This window comes from Micromys minutus, assembly GCF_963924665.1.
Source record: "Micromys minutus genome assembly, chromosome: 8".
NCBI classification, from domain to species: Eukaryota; Metazoa; Chordata; class Mammalia; order Rodentia; family Muridae; genus Micromys; species Micromys minutus.
Genome location: NC_137977.1, coordinates 30,327,926 through 30,340,740, shown reverse-complemented (window position 1 = coordinate 30,340,740; position 12,815 = coordinate 30,327,926). Strand labels below are relative to the sequence as shown.

At 35.9% G+C, this 12,815-nt stretch overlaps 1 protein-coding gene across 1 annotated transcript; it reads left to right on the top strand.

Moving 5' to 3' along the window:
* Positions 1–247: 247 nt before the first annotated feature.
* Positions 248–7,432, top strand: LOC308423571 (uncharacterized protein C5orf46 homolog; the record flags this gene model as incomplete). Its single annotated transcript, XM_080920325.1, has 3 exons — positions 248–317; positions 5,094–5,259; positions 7,375–7,432. 3 exons carry the CDS (start codon positions 248–250, stop codon positions 7,430–7,432), a joined length of 294 nt encoding a protein of 97 aa, XP_080776451.1.
* Between the last annotated feature and the right edge of the window lie 5,383 nt (positions 7,433–12,815).

Here is a 12,815-nt window from a genome sequence, read left to right as displayed (position 1 = left end):
TATTAGGAATGGAAAAAGAAAATGGAGAAGAGGGAGAAAAAGAATAACAAAAATGAAACTCAATTGCTTTGATTTTGAAAGACAGGGCAGAGCTCATTGGTAGAGATGTCAGAGCAAGCCATGTAAATGTCTTGTGCAATAGCCTAAATTTCACAGCAGATGAAGTCATCACAACTGTCCTATAAATTGAGCAAAGCTTCAGGTGCATCTAAGCAACACACCTGCACCTATACCCGGGACAACAGGAATGGCTGTCTCAGTTCTTCGTCTGATGGTTGTCCTAGGACTGACTGCCCTAATCCTGACATGCCGGGCAGGTAAGTGTTTCTGATCACAGCCAAAACCTGGCCACAGTTAGCTGTGATGGGTGGAAGCTGGCACTGGTCCAGAACACTAAAGGGGAGGAGCATTTTGGCACCACAGAAAGAACACTGGGCTGGGTGGTTGGAAATGCATCTAATACAGAAAGCAGTTTTAGTAAGCTTAATTTTTGATGTGTCCTCTGTTCTCAGTAAATGTGTGATATTTGAAAACGGTCCTTCTCATATTCTTAAATAAGGTGACACGATTTTATAATATTAATTTTTGAGAAATATCTGTGGGGTGTTTTGATAATTATAACTAACAATCAATGATGATGAAGATCACTAAAGAGAAATGTAAAATTAAGGCATGATGTGTAATATGTGTAGATGTCATGCAAATAAGGAAACAATAGTTGTTGACGGTCTTACAAATTTATCATGAAAATTAAAGAGACATCAGTTTAGAATAGCGCCTGGTTAATAATAAACAACACATATTAAGTGTTATTGTTATTATGTATATTTTTTCAAGTTTGAAGACATATTTATTAGATTTTATAAGAAAAACACCCCAGGCAGTTTGTGTATCTCAGCAGCTGCTTAGCTGTGAAAAAAATAAGTAATGCTATTTGGATTACCAGTAGGGGCATCAGATATGTGGTGGCAGACAAGAACATGGCAAAGAGGCAACTTAAAGAAGGTATTAAGATGGACCAAAGTATCAGAAAAATCTAAAGTGATACAGAAAGGTGAATGCTTAATATAGAGCTAAAAGATGCAAAGTTCCACTTTCTGAGTGGTTGACAATCTAGCAGACTGACCTAGCTGCAACCTTGAAAGCTAAGGGTGGGAAATCTGGGAGAAAAAAAAAGAGCAGTGTTTCATTAAGGTGATCATTATTACACCTATTTCTTTGACATGGCTTAAGGTGAGCTCACCATCTTTCTTTGTGAGGGGTGGTACTTTAGTCAGGAAATTACTCTGGCGCAAGTGGATGTTAGACCTTCACCCAACTAGATAACTATTCTCTTCACCAAAAGATGTCTTACGTTCATGGACTTTTGATGCTTTATTGCTACTCTAACACCCTTCATTAACCTTAAAATCATTAAGGAACCATATCATATATCAGAGACATATCTTCCCCAAACACCCCTGACACCTTTGGTCTCTGTCAAAGTTGATAAGTAATCCAAATACATTTCTTTTAGTGGAGAAAGAACAGAGTATGCATAGGTTCTTTTACCCTAAGCTACTTAGCCAAATTGTACCTCCTATTCCCAGTATTCACAGTTCATAAGAGGTAAGTCTAAATGCTTTTACTAAAGTATGACAATGACCAATGAACAATGCAAAAGAATTATGACAAAGAGGATATGGGGATGTCTGTGTCTCCACTGCTCCTAAATTTATCAACACAGTGATGACAAGGGTGAGATTATGTTCTAAAGACAATTCTCAGTTCACCCAATAATCTCTGAAACTGGTTAAATAAGTACAGTTTTAAGTGTTAATTCCCTTGCCTATGAAATAACATAATTAGGGACTGGAGAGAGGGCTTAGTGGTTAAGAGCACTGACTTCTCTCCCAGAGGTCCTGAGTTCAATCCCCAGCATGATCTAGATCTGATGCCCTCCTCTAACATGAAGTTGTACATGCAGATAAGGCACTTATATACATAATATAAATAAATAAATAAATTTTTAAAAATAACATAACTACTGGTATTCTATATATTTCTTGTATTTGCTCAGAATTTTATAATCACATTCAATGAAGAAAGTCCGCTGAATTCTTAATGTAAACAAATCCTACTTTTTATTATATTTTATAAGACAAATTATTTAATTCTGAACCTTATGAGTTGATATTTCTGGGCATTCCAGTAGAATTTAAAATTTCTATAATATTCTAAACTGTTCAAGAAAAATGAAGTTATTGTAGCTATGATGTGATTATAATAACACTAATAATACCATAGATAAATTGCTGTTAACTTATTCTGGGTCTGATTCTATAATAGGTAGTATATATGATGTGTATATATATGTATATATATATATATGTATGTATGTATAAACATGAGCAAATATATAATAATTTTCATCCCAACAACATTCCAATGAGGAAACTAAAAGATAGTGGTTATGTGTGATTTGCAAAAGTACATGGCTAATAATTTGCTGAAAGCAAAAAGAAAACTAAGATTGTAGAACCTTAAACCATGTGGAACAGCACACATGAATACCAATGACTGCACATGTGGCCCAAATACTGAAACTAACTCCCAGCTTTCCATACTCTATGCCCTGGCTTCTTGGGTGTTGAAAAGCTAGTATTTAGTATTACATTAAGGGTGAATAAAATTGTTATTGTATTGAAATGGAGGAGCTCTTATTCTGTGAATGGAATTTATTTTTGCTTTAAACATAGCTGGTTATGTCAGAGAACCATTCTATGGAGGTAACGAAATACAACACAAAGATCATGTGTCCTGGAGTCAGATGGAATTCATGCACTGGTTCAGTCGCTTTTTCCTGGACCAAAGGCCTCTCCTCCCATTGATGCCCAAAAATACTGTCCTCTGTTTCATATGCACCTTGGACAATGGTTCTCTCCATGAGAACTCATTGGTTTGTGCATTGGACTCTGGGATCTTTGGTTGGTCAGTTGATAATTTTGTTCTTCCCATGGAGTTACACACCTTTTTGGCTCCTTCGGTCCTTTCTTTAGCTCCTTCATTGGGGTCCTCTTGTTCAGTCTGATGGTTAGCTGCAAGCATCCTCCTCTGTATTAGTATGGATCTGTCAGAGCTTCTGGAGAGGCATCCATATCATGCTCCTGCCAGTAAGCACTACTTGGCATCAGCAATAATGCTTGAATTTAGTGGCTGCATATGGGGTGGATCCTCTGGTGAGGCAGTCTCTGGATGTTCTTTTCTCCAATCCCAGCTCATCTATTTTCCCTTTATTTACTCTCCTGAGTGTTTTGTTCTCCCTTTTAAGAAGGATTGAGGCATCCACTTTTTGGACTTCCTTCTCTTTGAGCTTCATAAGTTGTGCGAATTATTTCTTGATTATTCAAGCTTTTTGGATTAGTATCCGCTTATAAGTAAGTGAACACTATGAGTGTTCTTTTGTGACTGGGTTACCTCACTCAGGATGATATCTTCAAGTTCCATCTATTTGCCTAGGAATTTCATAAACTCGATGTTTTTAATAGTTGAGTAGTACTCTACTGTATATATGTACCACAATTTCTGTATCCATTCCTCTGTTGAAGGGCATATGAATTCTTTCGCACTTCTGGCTAGTATAAAAAAGGCTGCTATGAACATAGTGGAACATGTGTCTTTGTTAAATGTTTAAGCTTTTTTTTGTGTATATGCCCAGGAGTGGTATAGTTGGGTCCTCAGGTAGTACTGTGTCTAAATTTCTGAGGAACCACCAGACTGATTTCCAGAGTGGTTGTACCAGTTTACGATCCCACCAACAGTGAAGGTCTGTTATTCTTTCTCCACATCTTTGATAGCATCTGCTGTCACCTGAATTTTGATCTTAGCCATTTTGATTGGCATGAGGTGGAATCTTGGGGTGGTTTTGATTTGCATTTTCCTGATTACTAGGAAAATTGGCATTTCTTCAGGTGTTTCTCAGCCATTCGATACTTACTCCTCAGTTGAGAATTCTTTGTTTAGTTCTGTACCCCATTTTTAATAGAATTATTTGAATTAGTTAAAAAGGGTTTAACTTTTTGAGTTTTTTTTGTATATATTGAATACTAGCCCTCTATCAGGTGTAGGATTGATAAAGATCTTTTCCCAATATGTTGGTTCCCAGTTTGTCCCCTTGACAGTGTCCTTTACCTTACAGAAATTTTGCAATTTTATGAAGTCTCATTTGCCGATTCTTGATCTTAGAGCATAATTGCGATGCTAAAAGAACACAATATGCATGCGCTTTATTTTAGAGATATGTGCTCAGGGAAATTACCCATGAAGATTTTGTTTTCTCTATTTTCATTACCATTGGCACAGAAATCACAGGAAAACACTAGTGACCGATGTTACCTTAACATCTCTGTTTTCTCCATTCCAAGCCTGACGTTAGCTACACTAACTATATCCTTAATGGTACAACTAATAGTACCTATAAATCATAGGAGCCTCTACTTGTAGCCGATGCCAATTAATAGAGTCATGCTCTGACTTGTCAACATGAAGAGAACAAGACAGTGAAGTGTTTACCCCAAATTGACATTAATATCAAATGATTGTTCTTCCAAAGTTCAAGGATTATTGTGGAGGAGGAGTTGGAAATATTGCAAAGGCAGAAGTGATTGGCAACATCAGAAAATGTTGTTTTTTTAGGCACAGGAGGGAAGATATACATGAACTCATAGAAGTTTGACAGCATGCACAAAACCTGCAAAGTAAAATCTCAGCATGTAAGGGGCAGCCTGACATTAAATCCAACACTGGCTGAGGAACTCTTGGCATTTGATGGCTATGAAGAGAAGGCATTATTTTTTTAACACTTCACCCTAATAGGCTGATTGGATACCAGGACCCATTCAATTCCTAGAACTAGCTAAGAAACAGAACCTGTTTTGAGATAAGAATTAAATGAGATAATGTTTTAAAGACTAGAAGATGGAACTAATGGTATAAATTGGTACCAGATGGATACCAAGGAGTTCAAGGGTTTCTCTATGTGAGAAACAAATTTTCCTTTCTTGTTTCTAAGAATCACATCTGACATTCTCTTCTGTTTATTTTGTTGTTTACAGATGACAACCCAAAAGATAATGCCAATACAGATGAGAAATCAGACAACAAACCGGATGACTCTAGTAAAAATCCAGAGCCAGGGTTCCCCAAATTCTTAAGCGTCCTGGGTTCGGAGATCATTGAGAATGCGGTGGACTTCATTCTTCGCTCCATGGCCAGGGGCTCGTAAGCACTGAGACAAACCCTGCTTTGCTAGATTCATTGTAGATAATGATCAGACTCCTGAAAATCAGTGAGAAGAACAAATGCATTTATTATGTTTGATTTTTTAAAAAAGTTGCCCTACCTTAAGTTACATATTATATGTGAATGAATTTCCTTGAAGTTTTCTGGTAAAAGAGTGCTTTGCTGATATCCTTATCATAGTGCCTTAAAAATCTCGGGGTCATAATAAGAAGACAGAAGGATGCAGAACCAAAATGTGGAAGACAGGTTTTGGTCCTGATAATGAAAATTATGAGTGCTATGTTTGATTTTGCGTTTGAATAGTTCCTGAAGGTTAGATAACTTATAATCTCCCATTAGATCTGAGCTGCAAAAACTTTAGGATTAGTGTGTTGGCCACTATGAAAGATGATCCATCCAAGAGTCCTAATGCTCTCAGTCTGTTTTCTAATACTCCTTAGATTTGACATAGTTTGGATTTCACATGACCTTTCCTAATTCATATTTCTTTTAACTCTGTGCCCTTAATAGCTGCTATTCTTTAATTTGTATTTACATAGGCACCTAAGCATAGTTTGAGAAAACTCTGACTTATTATCTACCATCCTCAAAATACAGTTGAGAACTGTCTGAATAAGTCTTCCTACATTCCATAGCATATGTATCAAAAAAGCAAGGCTAAGGGTGCAGTTTTAAACAAGCTTTCTGGGTATTTCTGATGTGAAATCCATGCCTAACCAGATACATAACATGGCCCTAATATTCTATGAAACTTTAAAATTATGTTGATATTTTATGTCAGTATGAATTCTCATGTTTTTCTAAGGTATTCATGGCTTCTTATACACAACATCAACAAATGAAGATACATTATAAAGAAGTAGTTGAGTTGTCTAGTAATCTTTGATATGCTTAAATCAATGCATTCAGTTGTATGGTGGTCTGCATATGATTTTTCTCCACACATTGTTAAAACTCAAAGATAATTTTATTTTATTATTACATTTTCTTTGTGGAAGTTTTATTTGCATCTGTTGCCTCTTCATGAATTTTTACAGGAGAAAGAAGTAAATTAATAATAAAATTAATAAGTAAAACATTCAGTGTATGCAAAATAAAATATAGCTAATAATTTCACATACAAAACATACCAACACAAGGAGGCAGAATAATTACTTCTCTGTTCTCTTGCACTAGGGAAGTTCTCTTTTGCAAAATGTAAAATATGTCATTGCAAGTTTGCTATCTGTTCCATTTGTGACCTGTAATGTCTCAGCTCAGAAATGTTACCACTTGTCTATACTTATCATATTCAGAGCTGATTCCTGCTTTGTGCTCTTAGAGCTATGGATGAGGTCAGGCCTTAGTGTTATTTAAGTACTCTCTTGTACATGAAATTTTCTTTGTATTGCTGATGGCCATACATACCTTCCACCAGACACCTAGGCATGAATTACAGATGAGATTTTTGTGGTCCCTCAGAGTCTTTGAATGTGCTTTTTATCTTCTGGTAACAGTCTAAAATCCATAATTTTATATTTATTCATCAAACCTAATCACTTTCTAATGCCTAATTTTGAAACAAACTCCAGGAAGAAGTTACAGAATTACAAAATCCAGTTTTTGTTGGTTTTTTTATTTCTTCATTCTCCTTTATTCTGGAATTTGAAGTTGATAATGCTTTGTATTGTCAATGCAAAACAACAGCTCCCATCTTAAAGGGGATAAGAGATAGCTTATACTTTATTCTTAAGCCATCTTGAATGACAACTATAAACTATTGTTAAAAACTTGGGTCTTTCTTTACTGTTACAGAGGAAAATTATTATGGAAAAAAAATTATCTCTCAACTATAATGAACAGGCTTAGTTTTGAGCATATAGCAGCACAGGTCTATAATTCAGACTACTTGAGAGTTTGAGCCTAGAGTATGGAGATCACAAGTATGTTGCTAGCTTAGAAAACAAATGAGACTCCATTTCAAAAAATTATAAAAATAAAAAATTTTAATTAAAAATTATAAGTACAGAAAAATGAGACAGTGTGATTGGTATGATCATTCTAACATTTCTATAAGTTGACCTAACTTCTGCTCTCTCTCTTCTCTTTTTCAAGAAGTTTTATGGAAATGGAAATTGATTCTGGACAGCAACCTTCAAAAGTGACCTCCTAAGGTGATTTTTAACTTAAACTGTAGAAGTAAAGTAGCATAGTAGACACAGAAAACAGGGGTTTGGATAATTGTATGCTTTGATTTGGGGAACTCAGGCATAAATATAACCAGACAGGTAAGGTTTTGATTCCTTCTTTATTCTACTAGTAATTTGTTTCTAAAGTTGCATTGAAATCCTTATATTGTTATCATGCCAGTTGGCACTTAATAAAGAAAGCCGTGTGGTGTGGGGGTGAAGAGGTCTGGTTTATTCTTCATTTATCTTAGGAACATGCTGTTGGGTTTCTGTCATATTGACAAATACCTGACATAATCAGGTTACAAAAAGTAATCATTGATTTTCGATCTCAGTTTTCAAAGTTTCCATCTCCAGTGCACTGATGTCACTTCTTTGGGCCTATAGTGAGGCAGTAAATCATAGCAGAAGCTGGTGATCCCTCAGTGCATCATAGTGAGAACATATGAACTCCTCAGCTCATGTCCATGAAGAAAAAGAAGAACAAACGAGAATCCCATACTCACTTTCCACCACACCTTCACAGGGTGAAGACTTTCCATGTGCCCCCACCCGTTAATCTTTGTAACCATCCCAAATATCACTAAGCTAGGAACCGAATCTTTTACATATAGACCTTTGGGAGAACATTCTACATCCAAACTTTAGCTTGCTTTGTACAATACACATCCACCTATAAAATAAGAGGGGAGCACAAACTTAAAACAAAATCTAAGGACCAGACAACCGTGCAGTGAGCCAATAGTCATAAAAAGAGTAGAATTTGCTGAGCTTAACACATGGAGGAAGCACTAAAAATTTCTCTGTCACACACATTTCTTTTCTGGTTCAAATACCCAGAGCACCCATTCTTTTTATTCAATAATGTCCTGGGAACTTATGCTGAAATATCAAAACAAATATTTTAGGAATGGAAAGGTAGTACCAGTACCTGCTGTGAAATGAGCTCCTGCTCCATTTTAAGTGCTGGATATATAACTAATTTATAGTCTGTGTGAAAGACAAGCATTAATAGTTTAAGTTTCACAAGTGGGAAAAATGAAGGCTTGGCAATGTTGTTGATATGGCCATATTAATAAGGAAGGAGGAAAAGCCTAGAACTTAAACCTCATGCCAGGATTTTTGTATCCTCTATCTAAGCCATATATCACTACTAGAGAACAGAAAATGACCTAGGAGGAAGTAGCTGAGAGTAATGAGTAAGCCTTGATATTAGAATAAAGCCCTTCTCTCTTGATTGGTTGACATCTCTTACATACACCTTCAGAATTATGACCTTTCCCAACTTCTGTTACCATCAAGGCTGGGAAAATTCCTTTTTCTTTTTCTGGTTCCATTTCATAATTTGGGTGTGGACAATGTGAGCTCAGAAAGCCACTATTACATTATCCCAGAGCATAGCCTACTCTTTCATGAGCTTTTAAAGATGGAAATAAGACTTGGGTGTTGCAGTCAAGATATGCTCATAACTCAAGACACATAAACCTGCCCTGCTCCCAAAGCCAGATAAGCGTCTAAAAACAACAATTTGTGTGCTCATGGTTTCATCTTCTCCTCAGGGAAAAGCTTTCCTCTAGTTTCAAGTGCCCAAATACTTGTCTTCATTCAGGCAGCTAGTTCACACTTGCAATCATTTGTGGACATATCCTAACTCTTTGCACAACCAATCTGGGCTTCAGTGTAGGAAGTATAAAATAGATGAAATAACGCAGGGAGTAAAAGATCATAATGTTACAGGCTCAACTGGTACCATGGATGCTTGCTCCATGAAGAGGTAGCCCTGCTTCCTTATGCCTCATATTTTGCTTTTGAATTCGAAACACAAGAGAAATGTCATGGTTCCTGAGTATAATGATAAAAATTCTTTTTTGGCTAGTTCACACTAAAAATAAAAATAAAAAAGTTGTGAACAGAGATATTTCTGAATGATCTCTAGATACTGTCATGATCCACAAGGAATGATTCAATTCAGAACTGTGAATAAGCAAATGAATAAATAAATAAACAAACAAACAAATAAATAAATAAATAAATTTGATAAGGAACTTCTATTTAAAGGATCACAACATGAGCACTTATGGGTAGCACTTAAGGGTAGTTGAAATTTTTTGCTTCTATGGCAACTGTCTTTTTTAATCAAAAGCAAGTCAATACTTCCCGATTAAGTGATTCATGACAATGTTTATTTCTCCAACTCAAAAAATTTAACCAAACCTCTACTTATTTCTTAAAGTAAGATATGTAGATTAATGGAGCTGGAAGGATAGTGTAGCAATTTATCAGTGCTTACTGCTCTTCAATTGACCTGTGTTTGGTTCCCAGCTTCCATTAGGGTCTTTCAAAAGTGACTGATTTCAGCTCTAAGGTAGCCAACATTCTAGCCTCCCTGAACACATGCATGCATACACAGAAAGTCATACACATATATGTAAGTAAGTAATAACATGATGCTTTAAAAAAATATAACACCATTAAAGTTAATTGATAATCAATACATGTCCTAATTTCTCTTAGTAATGTTAACACCATTGTCCCACCATTTATCACTGTTTCGCACACCTCTTAAATATGTATTTAGTCCATGCCAATTTTGTGTTTAGCAGTACCATCATTTGAAAGTCCATCATCTGGGCTAACACTGAACTCAGCATACCCTGAGAACATGCAGGTAAATGATAGGTACTTATGGGAGGGCCTAGAAATTGCCTTGGGGAAAGGCAACAAGGAGCCCCTAGAGGAGGGTGATTAGCATGATGAAGTCTTTACAAAGAAGGTGAACTGTATTTAGTCAACACACAGTCTAAGGAGATGAAGAAAGTGCACTATGAAGATCAGAAAAATAATGATGCTCCAATAACTGAACACCTGAGATCCCCTCACCCTCAGTACCCCAACATGGATTTGACTTCCAGCAGGTTTAGGATTTCCAGAACTTTAACTCTAGTTGCCCTGCATTACTTGAAGTCAACTGGATCCAATGTGTTCTGTTCTGTTTGTTTGTTTGTTTTCTTATGGTCTTAAGTCACATGACACACTTGTCTATATGTTTTCTTTTCTCAAAAAAGGTTGATAAACCTCATTAGATAATTAAGATCTTCAGAAGAAATAGTAGATGAGAATGTTCTTTATTAATTTTAATTTCTATTCATATTACTTGTATTAAGAAAATACCTATTTTGGACATGCAAATCTCATTTTAGATCTACTGTTTCCTACGTAAAAATAAGTAATTTAAATAGAATGTTCTGGTGCAACTGGAGCTCAGAATTAAATTTAGGCACATTAATGCATCTCCTTGGGTTAGCTTGCTCTTCTCCATTCATAAGATGCATGTGACAGTTGTGTCTCTTTCTTTTGCCAAATATTCAGGTCATAGTGAAAGTGATGTCTCTTAACCATACTTATCATTCTTCATGCATCCCATCCTCACCTTTATTGCTGTGACTTTGCTTCAGTAAACTGATTGGTTCTGCTTGTTTGTTTGTGTTATTTTAATTAATTTTTTCCTCAAACCTGTATGACAGTTGATTTTGTTGCAAATTCTCTCATGCTTCAAAGTGAAGAAGGATTAACACTTTAACAAAAAGGTAGAAAGTATTTGGTCTACTTGCTAAGTCAAAATGCCAATTGTTTTCGCTATTTGTGTTTTGAAGGACACACCTGTTTGGCAGCCACACAATGCAAGAACAGCCAGATCCTGAACCTCCAGTTGTTTCACAAGTCATGCAGAACCAAAGACCCAGGCAACTCCCAGCAAGTCAGTGGGAATTGAGCCCCAGTTTCAGCCAAATATAATTCTTTAAAACTGCTTGATTTTTGCATTCCTCTTTCCGTAAAGTCAGAAAATAAGTGTCCTCTTCAAGTTTTAGAATTACATACCTGGCCTCATAGAGATTTCTGTTGTTCCTAGCAATTTTTTATGCTGTGTTTCATTTTCCAGTGAGGAAAAAATGAGAATACATATTACACACACGTGTGTGCAAAAGCTAGTTTAAGGTATCTTTATGTATATAATTCATACACATTAACAGACTCTAAAAGATAAAATTAACACATTTAAAGTAAAAAAGGCAATATGTGGTAGTATGAGGACTTAATTCTTACTCTCAATCTATGTTCTTAATATCTGAAGAAATACAAAGAAGTTTCAATACCTTACACATTTTTTTTGAAATTTTTCCATTCAAACTATTTTGATCAGCATAGCCTGTATTGCTGAATTAAAAATTAGACTTTCTCTTTTTATTCAAATGTCTGTTTCTCTTTTGTGGCCATTGTTTTTCTAGAATACAGAGTGTTGGAGAGGGAAGAATGCTTGAATTGTTGAGTGCAGCCCTTTCACACTGGCACCTCAGGGAACAGAGCTGAGTCTTCAACAGACATGGTAGCCCACTTGACAGACTCATTCCCCAAGAGTGACCTAATGTGTTTAAGAGGACAAGAAATAAGCCATGGAGTAAGATGAACATGGCAGCACTGGAGTCTAGAATATGAACCCATTCTGTTTTCTCGGTTCAGCTCAACAGAATTGACTCAATCTCACTCTGAATGCAACCACTAACTCTTTCTTGCTTGTCCCTCTGCTTTTTTTATTTATCTGTGACAGGTTTGCATACAGCACAAATAATCTTTAATGATATTGGGGGATGGAGTTGTGAGCCTAGTGGGAAAAGAAAATGAAATGAGATGAAATGAGAACGAATGTTGCATTTGATGGTGAATTGCAATAGTTTACCCACTGCATGTTGATGAATGATGTCAATTCCAACTATCATATCCTTCTTAACCAAGTTACCTAAATATCTATTAAACACAGCACCTGACAATTAGGATGATTTTCTCTACCTACTATGATCCTAAAATCACTGTTCAGATTTTTTGTTTGGAGAGAGGTGTAGGTGTTTATTTATAATACTGTGACATACATGGAACCCAGAGACTGTTACATGAAACCCATGTGTTCAGGCAGCAGAAACATTCATTTTGAAAAACAAAGCTTTATTGTATATGAATATTGCTTCTTTTCTATCAATGAGGTTGTGGTCTTATAATCATAATCACTTTATAATCATTGCCTGGTTGAAGAGAGATAGTGAGGCTCCCCATGTTAAGCAAGGATCAAGTACAGGATTCAAAAAAACTGTAAGAAAAATTGTATAACCCCTAAACAGGCACATATAACTGTAAACATAGCATCTGCGACATTCTGTGGACACAATACACAGTACTCTTTGTTACTGTGACATCACAAGTTTCTGTCTTAACTCTGCAGCTTGTGGAATCAATATTATGCCTTTCATGGAAGTGCTAGGTGTAAAAAAAGCATCTGTATAAATAAAATTATAATGGTATCGATTCCTTCCACCA